This window comes from Pipistrellus hanaki (assembly GCF_964339955.1).
Source record: "Pipistrellus hanaki genome assembly, chromosome: 3".
NCBI lineage: Eukaryota > Metazoa > Chordata > Mammalia > Chiroptera > Vespertilionidae > Pipistrellus > Pipistrellus hanaki.
In genome coordinates this window covers 188,203,506-188,222,561 of record NC_140505.1, presented here as the reverse complement: position 1 = coordinate 188,222,561, position 19,056 = coordinate 188,203,506, and the positions used below count along the sequence as shown (strand labels likewise).

The 19,056-nt window shown below is 57.1% G+C and overlaps 1 protein-coding gene across 1 annotated transcript in view; it reads left to right on the top strand.

The window, feature by feature from the left end:
• The first annotated feature begins 15,947 nt into the window (after positions 1 to 15,947).
• Positions 15,948 to 19,056, top strand: part of PHF21B (PHD finger protein 21B) — a 37,273-nt gene continuing 34,164 nt past the window's right edge. The window contains exon 1 of the mRNA XM_084879282.1: positions 15,948 to 16,414. Within this exon, the coding sequence (XP_084735408.1) occupies positions 16,361 to 16,414 (54 nt within the window). The 5' untranslated portion in view covers positions 15,948 to 16,360. The remainder of the gene's footprint in view (positions 16,415 to 19,056) is intronic.

Here is a 19,056-nt window from a genome sequence, read left to right as displayed (position 1 = left end):
GCCCGGCTCAGCGGGCCTCGCTCGGCGGGGGCGGGGCGTCGCGCGGCGCATGCGCCCAGGCACTAGGAAACCGTCGCCGGGAGAAGCGTCCGTGTCCCACGCATGCGCGCGCCGGCCTCAGCCGGGAACCGGCGCCCGCGGCCGGATTGGACGCACGTTGGTCACGTGGCGGCCGCCGCGCGCGTTTTGAGGCGTTCGCGTGCAGCTCCTGCGGCTGGGCAGTCGCGAGTGGGACTTGTGAGTCGTTCGGAAGAGCACGGGCCGTCCGTGAGCGTGGCTGAGGCTCGCGGTGTCCCGGGCCGGGTGCTGCGGAGCCGAGAGGGACCGGCCGCGGCCGGGGAAACGTGAGTGGAGTCGGGACGGCGTCTGGTCTGAGCTCAGCGCCGCCCCCGCGCCCCCAGGAGCTGCCGCGCTGACCCTGCCCTGGGGTCGGCGTCCGGCGACCTGCCTGGCCGTGGAGTCCTCTTCGACCTGGCCGCCGAGCCGGAGGGACGGCCTCGGTGGTGCCCAGGAGAAGCGGGCCGCCGGCCGCACAGCTGATTTCTCTTCTAAGGAGTTGAAATGTTGATGTTGGGCGCCCTCTTCTTGCTGGTGGTTGTGATCTTCTGTGTTACTCTGTGGACTCACTGTGTGGATGTTATGGGACAGACTCAGATTACTCCTTTGAGCATTGTGATTGATCATTTTCAGGAAGTAGAGGAAAGAGCTAACGATTGTGGTGGGGAGGTCCGGAAGGGCCGATGGCAGACTTGTTGTTCTAGTGAGTGGCCAGCTTTCAATGTCGGATGGCCACCAGAAGGAACATTCCATCTCCCTACCATTCGCCAGGTTCGGAGTGTCGTCTCTCAACCCAAGGCGGGTTACCCCGATCAGCTCCCGTACATTATCACGTGGCAGGACCTTGTGGAGAACCCACCCTTTTGGCTTAAACCCTTCGTGGCTCCGCGCCCTTGGGAGCCGGAACCTATGTTTGCCTTAATGGGAACGGAGAGGACGGAGGAGCAGAAAATCACCCTGCCATCAGCTCCCCCCTCCTCTGCCTTGCAGGGGGGAACTGAAGAAGAATTAATTTTTCCTCCCCGGTATCAGTTCCCTGGGGTGCGGGAGGAGGGACCTGACCCTCCCCCATTAAGGGGAGCAGACGTCAGGAGGAGAGCGGGAAGGCCGCTGTATACCAGACAAAGAGCCCAGAAGGAACAATCCGCCTCTGTCGCCAACTCCACTGCTAAGACTTTACCCCTGCGAGCCACTGGTCCCCCAGATGAGAGGGGCGATCAGCCCCATCACTACTGGCCTTTCGCCACTAGCGACCTTTATAATTGGAAAGCTCAAACTCCTGAGTTTTCTGAGAAGCCAGCGAGGCTTATTAATTTGTTAGATTCTGTCCTTTTCACCCATCAGCCAACCTGGGACGACTGCCAGCAGCTCTTGCAGGTCCTGTTCACCACCGAGGAGAGGGAGAGGATCCTTAATGAGGCCCGGAAGCTGGTTCCAGGCGTGGATGGGAATCCTACCACCAACCAGGCTCAGATAGATACCTCTTTTCCTCTGACTAGGCCTGAATGGGATTTCAACACAGCAGAAGGTAAGGAGAGGCTCCGGGTCTACCGCCAGGCTCTAATGGGGGGGTCTTCGGGCGGCTGCCAGAAAGCCGACTAATCTGGCTAAGGTAGGGAGCGTACAGCAGGAGAGAGATGAATCTCCAGCAGCATTCTTAGAGCGGATCATGGAGGCCTTCCGCACCTATACCCCCATGGACCCAGAGGCTCCTGAGAGCAAGGCGGCTGTCGTTATAGCCTTTGTAAACCAGTCTGCTGCAGATATTAGGAGAAAACTGCAAAGAATAGACAGGCTGGGAGAGAAGAGTCTGCAGGACTTGTTGGCGGTGGCTGAAAAGGTGTACAATAACCGGGAGCCCCCTGAAGATAAACAGGCTCGCAGGCAGAGCCGAGACCTGGCTAGGATCCTGTGGGCCGCCACTATGGACTCCCCCGAGAAACGGGACCTCCGCCTCCGACAGCTTGCGAGCGATCTAAAGAAGGGTAAGGAGACCTCCGGGGAAGGGAGGCGGAGACTGCAGAAGGATCAGTGTGCATGCTGCAGGAAGATAGGGCATTGGGCTCGAGAATGTCCGAAGAGGGACAGCGCGAGGGGGAGCCAGACAGACCGAGTAAGGGTCTCATGGACTACCCGAAGAACGGTGGACCTAGGGACGGGCCGGGTAACCCACTCCTTCACGGTAATACCGGAATGCCCCTCCCCACCGTTAGGACGGGACTTACTGACCAAGATTGGAGCTCAGATAACTTACAGACAAGGGGGGCCTCAGGTCACCGATGGCGAGGCCCCCCCCATCCACATTCTGACTCTGAGGCTAGAGGATGAGTACCGTCTCCACCAGGAGGCGCTCCCAAGGGGGGGTAACATGGATAGATGGCTACGAGAATTCCCCACGGCCTGGGCAGAGACAGGAGGGGTAGGACTAGCTGCTCACAGGACCCCAGTCCTAGTGGAGCTAAAGCCAGGAGAAGGTCCGGTAAGGATCAAACAGTACCCCATGTCTCAGGAGGCCCGGGAGGGAATTCAGCTACACATCCGGAGACTGCGGAGTCTAGGGGTGCTGGTTCCCTGCCAATCTGCCTGGAACACCCCCCTACTGCTGGTCAAGAAGCCGCACACAAATGACTACCGACTGGTGCAAGACCTCCGGGAAGTAAATAAAAGAGTCATGGACATACACTCAACTGTCCCCAATCCATACACCCTCTTGAGCTCCCTGGTGCCCTCCAGAGTCTGGTATACTGTGTTAGATTTAAAGGACGCCTCCTTCAGTCTGCCGCTAGCACCCAGAAGCCAACCCTTGTTTGCCTTCGAGTGGCATGATCCAGAGGAGGGCTACAGCGGACAACTCACCTGGACACGACTGCCTCAGGGGTTCAAGAATTCGCCTACCATCTTTAATGAGGCACTACACGAAGACCTGGGTGAGTACAGAAGGGAGCACCCTGGCCTCACCCTCCTACAGTACGTAGATGACATCCTGATTGCTGCCGACACGGCCGAGGACTGTGAACGAGGAACCCAGGACCTGCTGGTCACCCTGGGGGCCTTGGGGTATCGGGCATCCGCGAAGAAGGCGCAGATATGCAGAGAGAGGGTGAGTTATCTGGGGTACATCTTGGAGGGCGGACAGCGGCAGTTGTCAGATGCCAGAAAAGAAGCTGTCCTCAAGATCCCCACACCCACCTCTCTCAGAGAAGTGAGGGAATTCTTAGGGTCGGCCGGCTACTGCCGTCTCTGGATTCCGGGTTTTGCTGAGATCGCCAGGCCCCTCTATGAAGCTACCAGAGAGGGGAAGACATTTGAATGGACAGAGAAAGAGGAGGCTGCCTTTAATCAGTTGAAAAAGGCCCTCCTACATGCCCCGGCTCTGGGACTGCCAGACATTACAAAGCCCTTTCACCTCTTTGTAGACGAGCGCAAAGGGGTAGCGAAGGGGGTTTTAACTCAAGCCTCGGGCTGTGCAGTAGCTTACTTGTCTAAGAAACTAGACCCAGTGGCTGCCGGCTGGCCACCGTTCTTGAGGATCATTGCGGCAACAGCACTCCTAGTGAAGGATGCTGACAAGCTAACTCTAGGGCAGGAAATCTGGATTACAACCCCCCATGCGGTTGAGGGAGTTCTAAAACAGCCACCTGATAGATGGATGAGTAATGCGCGCATGACTCACTACCAGAGCCTCCTCCTAAACCCTCCCAGAGTGCGGTTCCGCCCCAGTGCAGCCCTCAACCCCGCAACTCTCCTGCCTGACCCCGACCTGGATGCCCCGCTACATGACTGCGCCGAGATCTTGGAACAGGTTCATGGACCCCGGAAGGACCTGACGGACCGGCCCCTCTCGGATGCAGAGGCCACATGGTTCACCGGCGGGAGCAGCTTCATGAGAAACGGGCACAGGTACGCGGGCGCGGCAGTAGTAACTGAGACCGGCACCTTATGGGCAGAGCCTCTGCCATCTGAAACGTCAGCCCAGCGGGCAGAACTCATCGCTCTGACAAAGGCATTGACACTAGGGGCCGGGAAACGACTCAATGTCTTTACAGATAGCTGCTACGCGTTTGCTACGGCTCACATCCATGGGGCAATCTATCAGGAGAGGGGGCTGTTGACTGCAGAAGGAAAGACTATAAAAAATAAACAAGAAATACTCAACTTGCTAGCTGCCTTATGGCTCCCAGCCAAGCTAGCTATCATCCACTGCCCAAGACACCAGAAAGCCAACAATCCTGTAGCCAGAGGCAACCAGAAGGCTGACCAGGTGGCCAAGGAAGTAGCCCTCACTGCAGTCCCCGCACTGGCCCTGCAGTAGCCAGACCCAGGGAACCCAGTCCTGCCGGATCAGCCCGGATACTCCCAGGAAGAACTACAGCGAATCAAAAGCTACCCCACGAACAAGGACGTCAGAGGCTGGTGGTATGCTCCAGACGGGAAGCTCCAGCTACCAGACCAGCTTGGGATCCCGATGTTGAAACACATACACCAATTGACTCACCTAGGGTCCCGGAAATTAAAGGATCTGGTCGGGCATTCTAAGATCAAAATTCACCAGCTGGACGCCAGAATAGATCAAATTGTATCAGCCTGCAAAACTTGCCAGCTTACAAATGCAAGGGCAGGGTCCAGTGGAAAAGGAACCCGGCTCAGAGGAAGAAAGCCCGGGGTGCACTGGGAGATTGACTTCACTGAGGTAAGGCCGGGAAAGTATGGCTATAAATACCTTCTAGTTTTTGTAGACACCTTTTCTGGATGGGCAGAAGCATACCCAACTAAGCATGAAACAGCCCAGACGGTCGCTAAGAAGCTACTGGAGGACATTCTACCCAGGTATGGTTTCCCAGCTGTGATAGGATCAGACAGTGGCCCGGCTTTCATCTCACAGGTAACATAGGCAGTAGCCAAGGCTATAGGGGCAAATTGGAAATTACATTGTGTGTATAGGCCCCAGAGCTCAGGACAGGTAGAAAGAATGAACAGAACATTAAAAGAGACCCTTTCTAAACTAACCATGGAGACTGGCGGGGACTGGGTGGCTCTCCTTCCTTATGCTCTTTACCGGGTGAGGAACTCACCCTATACTCCCTATGAAATTATGTTTGGTAGGCCCCCGCCTGTCATCCCCAATCTTAAGGCAGAACTGCTAACTGAATTTGACAACCAAGAAATGTCTTTTTCTTTAAGAGGGCTCCAGAGGGCACACAAGGACATTTGGCCACGCCTACAGGCCATCTACGAGGCTGGCCCAATCCCGACGCCCCACCAGTACTGGCCGGGAGACTAGGTCTTTGTCAAAAGACACCGCCGGGAGACCCTTGAACCACGTTGGAAAGGACCATACATCGTGGTGCTGACCACGCCCACCGCCCTCAAAGTGGACAGCATTGCCACCTGGGTCCACCACACCCATGTTCAGCCAGCTGACTCCTCTGTGATCCGGGAAGACTTTGCCAACCGATGGAGCATCGACCGGGACTGAGACAACCCCCCTCAAGCTCAAATTACAGCGTACTGAACCTGCCTGATACTGGAAATTCTGTTTGCAGCCGCTCCAGCTGCAGGAGCCCCACACCCCACACACTGGTTCTGGGGAAAGACTCACTTCTGCCCTGGACGCTCCCGACCCCGCCGTGTAGTCTTGTGTCTCCACTGGACACATCTGGTGGACCCCCCAAAATGTCAGATCAGGGCACCGGGAAGGAGGAACTTGTACACCCTTCAGAAGTGAGAGGGACCCAATCATGGGGCCTATAAGTCTCAAGACAAGGCGGGAATGAGAGGGCGGGGCGGGGCTAACTCTTGACTCCATTTTGTACTGTGGGGCAGGACAGGGCTAGCTCCTGATCCTCCATTTTGTATCACTGTAACTGGACCCCAGCCCTCACCCAACCAATCGGGGTCAGCCAAAGCAGTGACATCACCACCCTCCCCCAGACTCCTATAAAACCCTTTAATCTGTGAAGCTCGCTCTCTTCCACCACGTCTATGTCGGTGTGAGTGGGACAGAGCTCTGACTGGTCCGAATACAGGCCTAGTATTTTTGCTGTTGCATCGGACTCAGCTCCCTGGTGGTTTTTGGGGATCACAAAATCTGGGCATAACACTAACAGTTGGCAGGGGTTTTTATGGATATACTTGAAAATGAAAAAAAAAAAAGTGTGTATGTGCATGTTGAAAACCAGTTTGCCTATGATTTCAGGGTGGTTTTTTTTTGTTTTTTTAAAATAAATCTTTATTGTTCGTATTATAAATGTTCCTCATTTTTTTTCCCCTCCATTGCTCCCCTCCTCCAGGTTCCCACCCCACCCTCTGCCCTTTCCCCACCCCCATTGTCCTCATCCATAGGTGCACAGTTTATGTTCAGTCTCTCCCCGCACCCCCCACTCCCCTTTTCCCCCGAGAATCGTCAGTCCACTCCCCTTCCATACCTCTGATTCTATTATATTCAACAGTTAATATTGTTCATCAGATTTTTTAATTCCCTTGGTTTTTAGATTCACTTGTTGATAGTGACGTATTTGTTGTTCGTAATTTTTATCTTTATCTTCTTCCTCTTCCTAAAGAACCCCCTTCAGCAATTCATATAATTCTGGTTTGGTGGTGATGAACTCCTTTAGCTTTTTTTTATTAGTGAAGCTCTTTATCTGGCCTTCGGTTCTGAGTGATAGCTTTGCTGGGTAGAGTATTTTTGGCTGTAGGTTCTTGCTATTCATCACCTGGAATATTTCTTGCCATTCCCGTCTGGCCTGCATCGGGGTGTTTCTGAACTCTCCCTTAAAACCTATCCACGGACCCCTGTGGGGGGACTCCTTATCTAAACACTGGGTTCAACAAATGTGTAAAGGTTTTTTAAAAAATAAAAGGGGCCAAAACCGGTTTGGCTCAGTGGTAGAGCATCGGCCTGCAGACTGGAGGGTCCCAGGTTCGATTCTGGTCAAGGGCATGTACCTTGGTTGCGGGCACATCCCCAGTAGGGGGTGTGCAGGAGGCAGCTGGTCGATGTTTTTCTCTCATCGATGTTTCTAGATCTCTATCCTCCCTTCCTCTCTGTAAAAAAAAAATATATATATATATATATATTTAAAAAATTAAATAAAAGGGCCCCCACTCTGGGTGTATGAGAAAAAGTCACACTTATTCCCTGCCATTGTGTTTGCTCCCCCTAAGACAAGGAATCCAAAACATGGTTGTTCTTTTTCTGCGATAGGAGTGAAAAGTAAGCCCCAACCGGGCACTATAATAGGTATTAGGATAATATGAACGTGTGTCTAGTCAGTGTTGACTAGAAATGTATTGCAGAAAGAGAGGTCTTTGTTTTTCTTGTGTTTTGGGTTTTTTTGTTGTTGTTGTTAATCCTCACTGAGGATATTTTCCCACTAATTTTTAGAGAGGGAGAGACAGAGAGAAACATCAATGTGAGAGAAACACATCGATTGGTTGCCTCCTCCAGGAGCTCTGACCAGGGCACAGGCCAGGGGGCCCTTTCTGGAATCGAACCTTGGACCCTTTGGTCCACAGGCTGATGCTCCATCCACTGAGCCAAACCAGCTAGGGCAGTGTCTTTGTTCTTATCAACCACAGGAGGCCGTGGATGGAGGGGCTCAGCTGGTTGGACATCATCCACACACAGAAAGGTCACCCATTCCATTCCTGGTCAGGGCACACGTGGGTTTCCGACCCCCGGTAAGGGGCATGCAGGAGGCAGCCAGTGGATGTTTCTCATCTCCCCCTCTCTCCCTCTCTTAAAAAAATTAACAAAAACATTAAAAAATAACAAAAACTGAAGAGAGCACCTGTAACACCCTTCAGGATGATTGCCAAAGCCATCTGATTGGTTAGTGGCTGAGCTGGAGCCAGAGCCCGGGGCTCACTCCCACCCCATTCCTCAGGCCTTTTCCACATCGGACGCCTGCTCTCGGGGACTCTGCAGGGTTTTGGTGGCGAGCTACAGGTGGCCCTGGGTCTCCTCTCCCTGCCCCATGGTGACAATCCTTACCTCTCAAACCTTTCTAGCCACCTTTTCCCAGCCCCAGCGCACCTCCTGCTTCCCCGTCCTTACCACGTAATAGGCACTCAACTGATTACCAAACGAACAAACCTTTTCTTCATCGATAGAAACGATACCCCAGATGGTTCCCTCCCACTAACAGCTTGTGGGTCTTTATTCTTCGTTGTCTGTGGAGCTCCTTCCTCCCAGATAGTTTCCCGGTGCCGTGTGAAGGGCTAGTTTTTGCTTTGAACATCAAAGTGTGATTATTAGTCCACTTGCTGTTCATATTGTGGATGAAAAGGGGCCACGTGCCAAATCTGACAAGCGCGGGGAGGTCTGTGAGGCAGGCCCTACAACCTCAGAGACAGAAAGTAAGTGGCTGAAACCGGTTTGGCTCAGTGGATAGAGCGTCGGCCTGCGGACTGAAAGGTCCTGGGTTCGATTCCGGTCAAGGGCATGCACCTTTGTTGTGGGCACATCTCCAGTGGAGGGTGTGCAGGAGGCAGCTGATCGATGTTTCTCTCTCATTGATGTTTCTAACTATCTCCCTTCCTCTCTGTAAAAAATCAATAAAATATATTTAAAACAGGGAAAAAAAAGAAAGTGAACTTATTTATGGCCTCTGTGCATCTCAGATGACCCTTCCCTGGAATGTCAGAGTAATCCCCTTCCCAGGCCCCTTGGTGGCAGGCACAACCTCCCACCAGGGCGTGAGGCCACAGACCCCTCATTGTTGCCCACATACCATCTCTGTGCTGTAATGTGTTAACTAGCCTGTTCTTACCCATGCAAAAGAAGTGTCTCTTCATTTGACTTTTTAAAAAGTGCAGTTTTTATTGATCTTTGAGCGGGGGAGAGAAAAACATTGATGAGAGAGAGATCAGTCTGCTGCCTCCTGTACTCCCCCTAGTGGGGATCGGGCCTGCAACCTGAGCATGTACCCCGACCAGAGCCCATGTCTGGGTGCACGGGATGATTCTCAGCCACCTGGGCCGCCCCGGGGGCTCTGCATTTGACTTTTTATTCAACCGCAGAGATCTCCCCACTTTACTTCCTCCCGCCTCCTAATCTGTCATCAGTGGGTTTCACGTTACCCCCTCAAGTCTCCTGTGACTCTAATGTATAAAATAATTCCTAACTAAGTGAGTCCCGGCAGGTAGTCACGGCCTAAGCATGTAAAACTGATTCTCTCGGGCGTTTTCTCAATCCATTGAGACACTGCTTCCTGGCAATTGTCATCAGTCTGGCTCAAATGAACTCAAAAATTCTCTACAGCTCTGGATGTTTCTTGGCGGTCAACTGGTAGATCCTCCCTCCCCCACCTGGTGGACGGAGGGTGACCTAACCTGCCCCTGGGGCCTGGACATTCCTGAGCACCTAACCAGGCGCCTTATATGGCCTGGACACTGAGCCGCCAATCAGCACCTGCCACGTACCCTCAGCCCCGGATTCCTGAGGCCCTGATCATGTGCTTTATATGAAACCACCCATCAGCGCATGCCGAGCGCCCGAAGCCCCATCCCTTCCCTTTCCTCCCCTCCAAAGGCGTGTTCCCCCTGCGAGACAGCGGCAGGTCCTTCTCCTCCAGTGAAGCCTGTGGTCCTCGTTTTCAGCCTCTCTCATTCTTTCATCACCTATATAATGTACCACATAGGGACATGGCTTAGGTAGTGAAAGACTTTCTTATAGTCCCAGTTCTTCTGTTGAAATGTGGCTTGTTAAAATCACAACTTCTCTTCTTACAGTAATACAATATTTACCCTGTGAGGCTAAGCAGAATAGCACATTTACTTAATTACATGTTGTAAGGTGAGGTAATCGATGCCTTTCTGATAGATAAAGGAGGATTTATGCATACATCCAGTAGCACATAGCTGACGTGCAGGTTGCATGGTGGGTGTCAGTGCTGACCAAAATGACAGCTTTAAACTGCCAAAACTCAGGAGAACGGAGGCCGTTTGCATGCGGGCTCCTGCCGGCGTTGAATTCTGCTGCTTCTGTTCAGCGAGAGCCTTTGTCTCTGGTTTTGTGAACTAGTCCTCCAAAGGTGTTAGCCAGTCTTTTCTGAACTCTACCTCCAAAAACCCCTTCAGTTTGCACAGCCCCTGCGGGTTTCATGGCTGCCCGGCTGGTCCTTTTCATGTTGATGTTCAGTAAGTTCAGTAAGTCTAGACGCGTTGGTTTGCTGCCTCCCCTAATTCAAAGCGCGCTCGTGGCGGTGGCCGTGTGAGCTGGCCTTTCCTTCTGCTGCTGGAGTGTCATGACACCGTGTCACACATGTCTCAGGTCACGCGTGCCCCGCTTACCCTGGTGACGGGAGGTGCAAGGTAATATTGGCTGAATCCCAGCTGCGTTCCGGCCTTTGCTGTAGGCAGGCTCCAGTCTTCAGGTGGGAATCGCCTACAGAACCACATGGCGTTCCTGGTTTAAGGAATTAAAACCGGACGTTACATCAGCCCAGCAGGGGGCCGCAGGCTGGGGGGTGGGGGTGGGGGATGGGGGGTAATCAGCCAAAGACCCTGTGTGCATATATGCATAACCCATGGCCACAGGCAATAGGATGGGGTGGGGGGGTGGGGGGAGAAGTGGGGGGCGTGGTGGAGGGGGTGAGTGAGGGATAAAAGGGGACATGTTATACTTTCAACAATAAAGAATTATTTTTAAAATTTTAAATAAATTAAGTAATTACTTAACAAATAAAAGACTTTAGAGATCAACTGAAGGCCTTGTATGCATGCATATAAGCATAACCGATGGACGAAAAGCTCTGGGGAGGGAGGGCATGTATGGGAGTTGGGGGGTGGGGATTGGTAAGGTATGTACACATATAATACCTTAATAAAAAAAAAATGGGGGAAAAATAAAATAAAAGATCTGAAAAAAAAGCCAGGACCGGTTTGGCTCAGTGGATAGAGCGTCGGCCTGCGGACTGAAAGGTCCCGTGTTCGATTCCGGTCAAGGGCATGTACCTTGGTTGCAGGCACATCCCCAGTAGGGGGTGTGCAAGAGGCAGCTGATCGATGGTTCTCTCATCGATGTTTCTAACTCTCTATCCCTCTCTCTTCCTCTCTGTAAAATATCAATAAAATATATATATTTAAAAAAAAATCTGAAAAAAAAAGAAAAGACTTTAGCCCCACCACTATGGCTCAGCAGTTTGACTGTCAACCTATGAACCAGGAGTTCACTGTTCGGTTCCTCATCAGGGAACATGCCTGAGTTTAACTTAACCCCGAGTGGGGGCCTGCAGGAGACAACTGATTTTCCCTTTATCATTGATGTTTCTTTCTCTCTCTCCCTCTCCCTATCTGAAATCAATATAAATATATATATTTTTAAAAGAGCATGAGTGTTGGAGTGGACTGCATGGCGTTTGCTTCTTGACCGTGCTGCTTACTGGGTGGGCCTCGGACAGCTGTTGAACTCCGAATCCGTTTCTTCACCTGTGACCTCTGCATGGGTGCGAGGACCACAGCGCACACGGGTGCAGAGCACACAGCCAGGGCTCAGCACATGGGCGGTTACCACGAGGCCGAGGGGGGGCGCTCCATCCCACCACTGAGAGGCTTGCCGTGATTTCCCCAGCCGGGTTCTTGTTTTAGAGCTTTGTTTACGAAGCAGACTTCAGCTCTGCGAATCCTTCTCGCCCGCCCTACAGGGACAGCGGCAGGAGGCAGAGGAGAAAGTATAAACAGTGAAGGCCAAGATGGGGTGGGGGGAGCGATCTCCGTACTTTCCCAGTACTGAGGACTCCGAGAAGGGTACCAGTGGGCAGATGTGCTGAGATTTAGTTATTTTGGCCAATCCCTGCCTGAGAATATTTTCCCATTGCTTTTTCAGAGAAAGGGGAGAGGAGGGAGGGAGGAGGAGAGAGGAAAACATAGATGTTGCCTCAGGCACACACCTCAGCCAGGGCTGTGACCTGCTTCTGGGAGAGGCTGAGCCCTGTGCCCTGGCAGGGGAGACCCCCTAGACCTCTCCCTGCTGGCTCCCACGGAGCTCCATCCCCGTGTCTGTGCTGCAGCCCTGCCTCCTGCTCCCCGGCTCCTGGGCAGTGACAGTGCAGTGGGCGCCCAGGCGGGCTGACACGGGGACTCCCCGCAGCCTGGCTGAGCCCCAGCCCCGCCCTCACCTCCCGGCCTTCCCCCTCAATGGTCCAGCCTGGGCCTCCGGTTCCTGGAGCACCTGGGTTGACAGGAACCGACAACTGGGTTGTTGTGCCCATATTCTAGATGCCAAAACTGAGGCTCAGAGGGGTGCAGAGGTTCCTGCTCCAGCTCCCCTCCCCCTCCACTCAGCCCCGCTCACAGACGCTCCCCCACCTGCTGCCTGGTTGCTGTGGTGTTGGGGGAGGAGGAGGAGGAGGTTGTCTGAAGATTTGAAAGAAAACATTTCATTCAATCAAGGAGCATCTAGCTCCTGTTCCCATCGCCAGGGCCCCTCGTTGCACCTGCAGGATTCCAGAGGCTCCCTGAGCGGAGCTTGTGTGGGGCCCCGCCTCCCCCTCCATCGCCGCTGTGGGCAGGTGGCTGTCCCGCAGCCTCAGCCCTGAGGGACAGGAAGCTCGCGATGCCCAGGTTTGCACGCAGTGGCTGTGTTTCGCTGCGTTCCTGTTTTTGCAGAAAGATGACAGCTCTCAGTTAAAGCAGGACTGTTTCCTAAGTAACTTTATTGAAATCAGGGCTGGATTCGGGACCCGTGGGCATGGTGTGGTCTCTCCCTCACGTCTTTATTCTCAGCGGCAGCACTTTTAAATGACAGTGGAAGGTAAACATCGGGGGTAGGTTCATGACGGCAGAAGGCCACCCCACAAGCCACGGCCAGGACAGGACATAGTGAACTTAGAAATGACAGGCTTCGGAGAACAGGGAGGGACACGGGGCCGGGCTGGGCGGGAGGGCTGGCCTGTCACCAGGCCGTCGGTCAGAGAAGACAGCCGCTGACCCCTATGCGAAGCCCGGCAGGCAGACGGTGCGATCGCGGTGAGAATCGACACGTTGGACAATGTGCACTTGCATTCCCCAGCCAGCGCCCCTCCATTCCATCACTGAGGAATCTGTGCTAATTAATAGCGGCTCCTTCCCGCTCAGCAGCTTCGGCCGCAGCTGGAAATTACAGGAGCCGAGGATGAGTGATGGCCAGATGCACTAATTACGCCTCCAGGGAGGCGCCCAGGATCTGTACACCAGTTTCTCTCTGCCGCGCCTCGCCTTCCCCCGTGACCCCGTGTGCTCACTCGCTGTTTAAGAAAGCAGGTTCCGTAGTAATTCGAGCACCTTGGGGTTTGTAAGCGGAGAGCCAGGGTAGGGTTGGGTGCGGTCTCTGTACCCGGATCCTGTAAGGTGGTTGCGCCAGGAGTCTTTCCATTGTAATGGGGTACACATTCCACCCAAACCCGCTCCGGAGAGTTCCAGAAGGAAAGTGATCGCATCAGCAAGAAGAACTTGCAGGAGGCTGGGGATGGCCCTGGGGCACGCTGATTGGCTCCAGCGATGGCCCCAGGACTTGTCTCTCCATGTCTGAGCGCCTTCTCTCCTTCCTCTGCTTCCTTCAGAAGCAGCCTTTCTCCGCAGCTGCAGAATCAGCAGCTCTGGGCTCGCAGGATCCTCAGCATCGAGGCCCCCAAGGAGAGAAAGTCTCTCTCCGAGGGCCCAGCTCTGCCCAGCGGCCGTGCCCTTCCCGCCCCATCAGGCTCCGCGTCTGGGCTCTGCCCGGTGCCTCCTGAGCCCACCGGCTGGGAGCAGCCAGAAGCCAGGCAGGACTGCACAGAGAGGATGAGGGAGGAACCTGCAGGGGAGGCAAGGCCAGGTGTGCACGCAGGAGGCCAGCTCCGGCCTCAGGTGAACACGCCTTAAAGCTCCCGCCCGGTCCTGCTCCGTGCTCCTCCCTCTGCACTCACGGCAGCTGCCGGTGCTGTGTCTCCCGTCAGGTGTGAGGTGGGCACTGCTTCCTCACAGTGCGTGGGTTTTGTTACCAGAACTTGGACATAAGATCAGAGCGGGACCTTGAGATTTTTATTTATTTTTTAAATATATTTTATTGATTTTTTTACAGAGAGGAAGAGAGAGGGATAGAGAGTTAGAAACATCAATGAGAGAGAATCATCGATCAGCTGCCTCCTGCACACCCCCTACTGGGGATGTGCCCGCAACCAAGGTACATGCCCTTGGCCGGAATCGAACCCGGGACCTTTCAGTCCACAGGCCGATGCTCTATCCATTGAGCCAAACCGGTTTTGGCGACCTTGAGATTTTTAAAGTCTCATTTTATTTTTCTTACTAGAGGCCTGGTGCATGAATTTGTGTATCAGTGGGTCCCTAATCTGGCCGTGAGATTGGTCTGAAACCGGCTCTGGGACATCCCCTGAGGGGTCCTGGATTGCGAGAGGACATGGGCCAGGCTGAGGGACCACACAGCGCACCATCAGGGAGGGACTGCAGAAGGGCATGTCTGGCCCATCTTGCTTAGTCCCCATCAGCCAGACCCCAGCAGCAAGCTAACCTACCAGTTGGAGCATCTGCCCCCTGGTGCTCAGTGCACGTCATAGTGAGTGGTTGAGTTGCCTTAGCATATCATTAGCATATTACAATGTGATTGGTTGAATGGAGGAGGATGACCAGACACTTGGCATATTAGGCTTTTATTATATAGGAGGATTATTTCTTGCATGCTCATTATAGACAATTTTAGAAAATGCAAAAAATTAGGGGGAAAAACTCACTCTGAAAGGTTGCTACAGCTGGTTGGCGGCACTTTTCCTTCCTTTTACCTGGGTGAGCTTATGCTGTTTGTGTAACTTGGCACCTGCATTTTCCCCTCCTCCATTGGGGCCCAGCTGAAAAGAATGCCCACGGCTCTGCTGAGCCTGGTGTAATTGGTGACAGGTGGTGGGGTAAAAGGGGCATTTGCTGAGTGTGCGTGCCTGGTGCTCTCTGTGCTGTGGAGTATGACGTGGCCATGACCCACCAGTGGGAACGTTTAAAGTCCGATGGCACATTTCTCCCCAGCGTCTTCAAACACGCTGGCCGCCACCCACGGGGCCCACGGCATTTCCATGCTAATTGGCTAGAATGGAAGTCCACCCGGCGAGTCCACGGGATTGGACTTGGAGACAGTAACCTCCTGGCTGTGGGCCCGGAGTTTGGAAATGTGATTTCCATGGCTGTAGTTATCGTTGTTTTATGTCACATTGACTGGCACATTTACGATTTAAAATATATATATATATATATACTTTATTGATTTTTTTTTTACAGAGAGGAAGGGAGAGGGACAGAATTAGAAACATCAATGAGAAACATTGATCAGCTGCCTCCTGCACACCTCCTACTTACGATTTTTAACAAAAGTCTTAAAAAGTCCAGCGCCTCTGTAGAGTTTAATGTGAGTGTAAAAGCCGTTAGCGGAGTGAAGAGATGCATGCTCCCGCTCTTGGAGCCACGCGGTGGCCGTCAGGCGGCGGCGGAGGCTGGCACAGTCGCCGCGCTAGCGCGGGAGGCAGGCGGGAGGCAGGCGGGAGGCAGGACACGGTAAACAAAGTCGGGAGGGGAAGCGGAGCCGGGGATGGAGGGGCCGGCCAGAGCCAGAGGGGAAAGAAATGAAAAATGGACAGAAGTTTCCTTAAACCTGGCTTAGGCTGGGCTCCCCAGAGGAGGGCGATGGGGGGCTGGGGAGGGCGAGAGGAGGAGGCCTCGCGGCGCCCTGAGCCGGGGTGGGCGAGTTTGCGCCACTCGCTGCCACTTTTGTTCTCTGCTCCGGGCGCCTGGCCGCGGCGGGGCGGCAGTGCGCAAGCGCAGGAGGGGGCGGGGCTAGCGCCGGGCCCCGCCCCTCACCGGCCCTGGCCCCGCCCCGCCCCGCCCCGCTCCCCGCCCCCCGCCGCCGGGCCGCTCCATCCGGGCACTGCCGAATTGGCATCCAGCCGAGGCACAACTTTACCGAGACCCCGCGAGATCCCGGCGCGGCCGGAGGAAATATAGTCCCTGCCGGCGGCGGCTCCGGGCGGCCGGGGCGGGGGCGGGCGCGCCCGGCCTGCGCGGGGCTCCCGGCGCCGGGGGGCCATGCGCCGGGCGGCTCCGGCAGCCCGGGGACCCGGCGCAACTCCCCGCCGGGCATCCTGAAGAGTTGGAGTAGCCGCGGGCTCGGAGCCGGGGCGCCCGGCCGCCTTTCTTCCCCCTCGCCAGCCCCCTCCCTCTCGGTCGTGGGGGACGGGGCTCGTGTCCCCCATCCCGGGAGGCCCGGTCCGGTCGCCCCCGCGGAGCCCTGCAACTTCCCGGGAGCGGGGGCCAAAGTGGCGCAAAGTGCCGCCAAGTTGCCGGGATGGAGCTGCAGAGCCGGCCCGAGGCGCTCTCCGTGGAGCTCGCGCGCCGCCAGGTAGGCGGCCGGGGCCCTAGGCCGGGGCGGGGGCTCCGGAGACCCGAGCCCGGCGCCCGATCCTCCCCGCAGGGTATGCCCCGCTGAAGGTTCCGGAGGGGGCTCCTTCCTGAGCTGCCCCCGGAGAGGGAGGAAACTGCTGCGGGACCCGCTGGGCTCCCCCTCCGCCCCGCAGTCCTGGACAGTTGGGGGGAGACAGGGGGGTCGGGGGCCTAGGAGACCCGAGCCCGGTGTCCTCTCGTTCTCCACCCGGGCTCTGCAGGACTGAGGTTCCGGGTGGATCTTCCTGAGCCCGGCCCGGTCTGTGCGAGTGTGTTCGCCGACCCCCCCCCCCCCTCCGGGAGCCACAGTTTGCAGGAGTTTTGGCGATTGTGGCCGGCGAGCGGCCTCGCGGCGCGTGCGTGTGTGTGTCGGGAGGTGGGGGATTAGGACGCGCCTGGAATATTTATGAGCATCGCTCCGCACGGGCTCGCCGTGTTTACTTGGCTCTTTGTTCCTCCCCCTCCTCCGCTCACACCCCGCTCCCCTCACTCGCACTCGCACCCCGGCCGGCAAACTTGCGCGGCCCGGGGCGCGCCGCCGGGTGGCCTGGGCCCCCGCCTGCCCGCGAGCGGCCCCGATGCGGCGGCAGCCACAGGTAAGGGCCCAGCGCGCGGGACGGGGCGGGGGCCTGGGGCGCCGCGGGGCCGGGGTGAGGACCGACCCCCCGGCTGCCGCGGAGCCGCTCCGAGTCTCCGCAGACGGGGACCTCAGGAAGCGGTTCCGCGAGCGGCGCCGCGGGTGGCCGCGCTCAGCACAAACCAGTGAGGAGCGGCCTGCGCACCCGCCTCGGCGGTCCGGGCGCGGGCACTGGGCAGCACCCCGGAAGGGCCGCTCGGCGCCGCGCTCAGGCTCCCCGAGGAGTCCGGCGCCGCCCTCCGTGGCCCGGCCCCGTTTCCTGGAGGAGCCGGTTCCCGGGCCGAGGGGAGCCGGGGGGCCCGGACCCGCGCTGCACGGAAAGCGGCGAGCGGCCGGCGTCCATCTTGAGTTGGGGACCTGTTTGGGGAACGTGGGCATTTCCGGGGGTAGGGGCAGGGGGACGGTGGTTCGGGCCTTGACCCCAAACTCCTGGGAAGCGGTGCCGGGGTCCCATTGCACCTGTTATGTACAGAGCGGTGCTCCGGCCGGCCTCACTCTCCGCCTCACTTCTATTCCGGAGCCGCGCCCGCGCCCGGGACAAAAGGAACGCGCCCCGGGGCCCCCAGTTCTGCCCCGACTCTGGTCCGCGGGCGTCCGGTGTGGACGGGGCCAGGAGGGGCTCCCCCGGGGCGGGCCGGGCCGCCGCCGCCGCCCGCCGGCTCTTCCGGAGGAAAAGTTGTCCTTTGTGACTTAGTTGCGCTGAGCTCAGCGCTCGCGGTTTCAGCACCGCGGACAGCCGCCGGCCGCGCGCTCCGCCCCCGCCCTTTCTCCCCTCCCCTCCCCTCCCCTCCCGCTCCTCCCCTCCCTCCCGCTCCTCCCCTCCCTCCCCGCTCCTCCCCCCCCTCCCCTCCTCTCCCTCCCCGGCCCTCCCCTCCCCGCCCCTCCCCTCCCTCCCCGCCCCTCCCCTCCCTCCCCTCCTCTCCCTCCCCGCCCCTCCCCGCGCTGAAGAACTTTGGGCGGCGCAGCCAATGGCGCTCCCGGGCTCCGAGGCTGGCGGGGGCGGGGGCGGGGGCGGGGGGGGCTGGGGGAGCGGGGACGCCGGCGCCCCTCCCCTCGCCCCCCGCCCCCGCGCCCGGCACTCGGTGGCCGCTCTTTGGGATGCCGGCCGCCGTCGGCACCGAACTTGGACAGCGCCCCGCCGCCCCTCCCCGGTTCCGCCGCAGATCGGGCCCTCGTTTCTTCCCGCATTTGGCCGATCAGACGCCCCCTCCCCGGAGGGATCTCCCGGGGGAGGCGGAGGGGGAGCGGGAGACGGGAGGAGGGGGCGGGGGCGGCGGCTCCGGAGGGAGAAGCGGAGGCTTCGAAGTTGGAAAGTGACGGAGGAGCGCGCGCCGGGGCGGGGCCGGGGCTGCGGAGGGAGAGAGGACTGTGCCCCCCGCGGGGCCGGGCCGGGGCTCCGGCTGGACGGGGGCTGGGACGAGGGCGTTAACCCCTTTCCGCCGGCCGCCGCCCCCTTACCGGCGGGCGCGGGGCTGGCGGGGGAGGGACCCGGCCACATTTCCGTTTTGATCGCTCGGTTGCCGGTTTGGAGCGGGAGGGGTCGGAGGCCCTTCTCCGGGAGCACAAAGATGTTTAATCACCGCGAGGAATCGAACCAGATACTTTATAGAAAGAAACCGGCGCCTGTGATCGCTGAGGGCTGTGAGCCTTTTCTCCTTTTTCCCACTGGGGCAGAAAACAGCGAGTTGTTGACTTTTAGAAGAAGATTTAAAAGAGAGAAAATCCGCTAATCCCGCCGCTTTTGTGGCAACGATGCATGTGTGTGCTGTGCAGCGCGATAGTGTCCCAGATCCGAGCGCCCCCGGAGCTCCGGTCTGCTCTCCCCTCTGCTGTAGCGGCTGCTTCCGGCTGTTTAATCTCTGCGTGACCGTGAGCCAGGAGCTGTGTGCGATCTGTCCGCCGGAATGCAGAGGGAAACACTGGGAAAGGTGCCGCCTCCATGAAGGAACTGTCCCCGCCCTCCT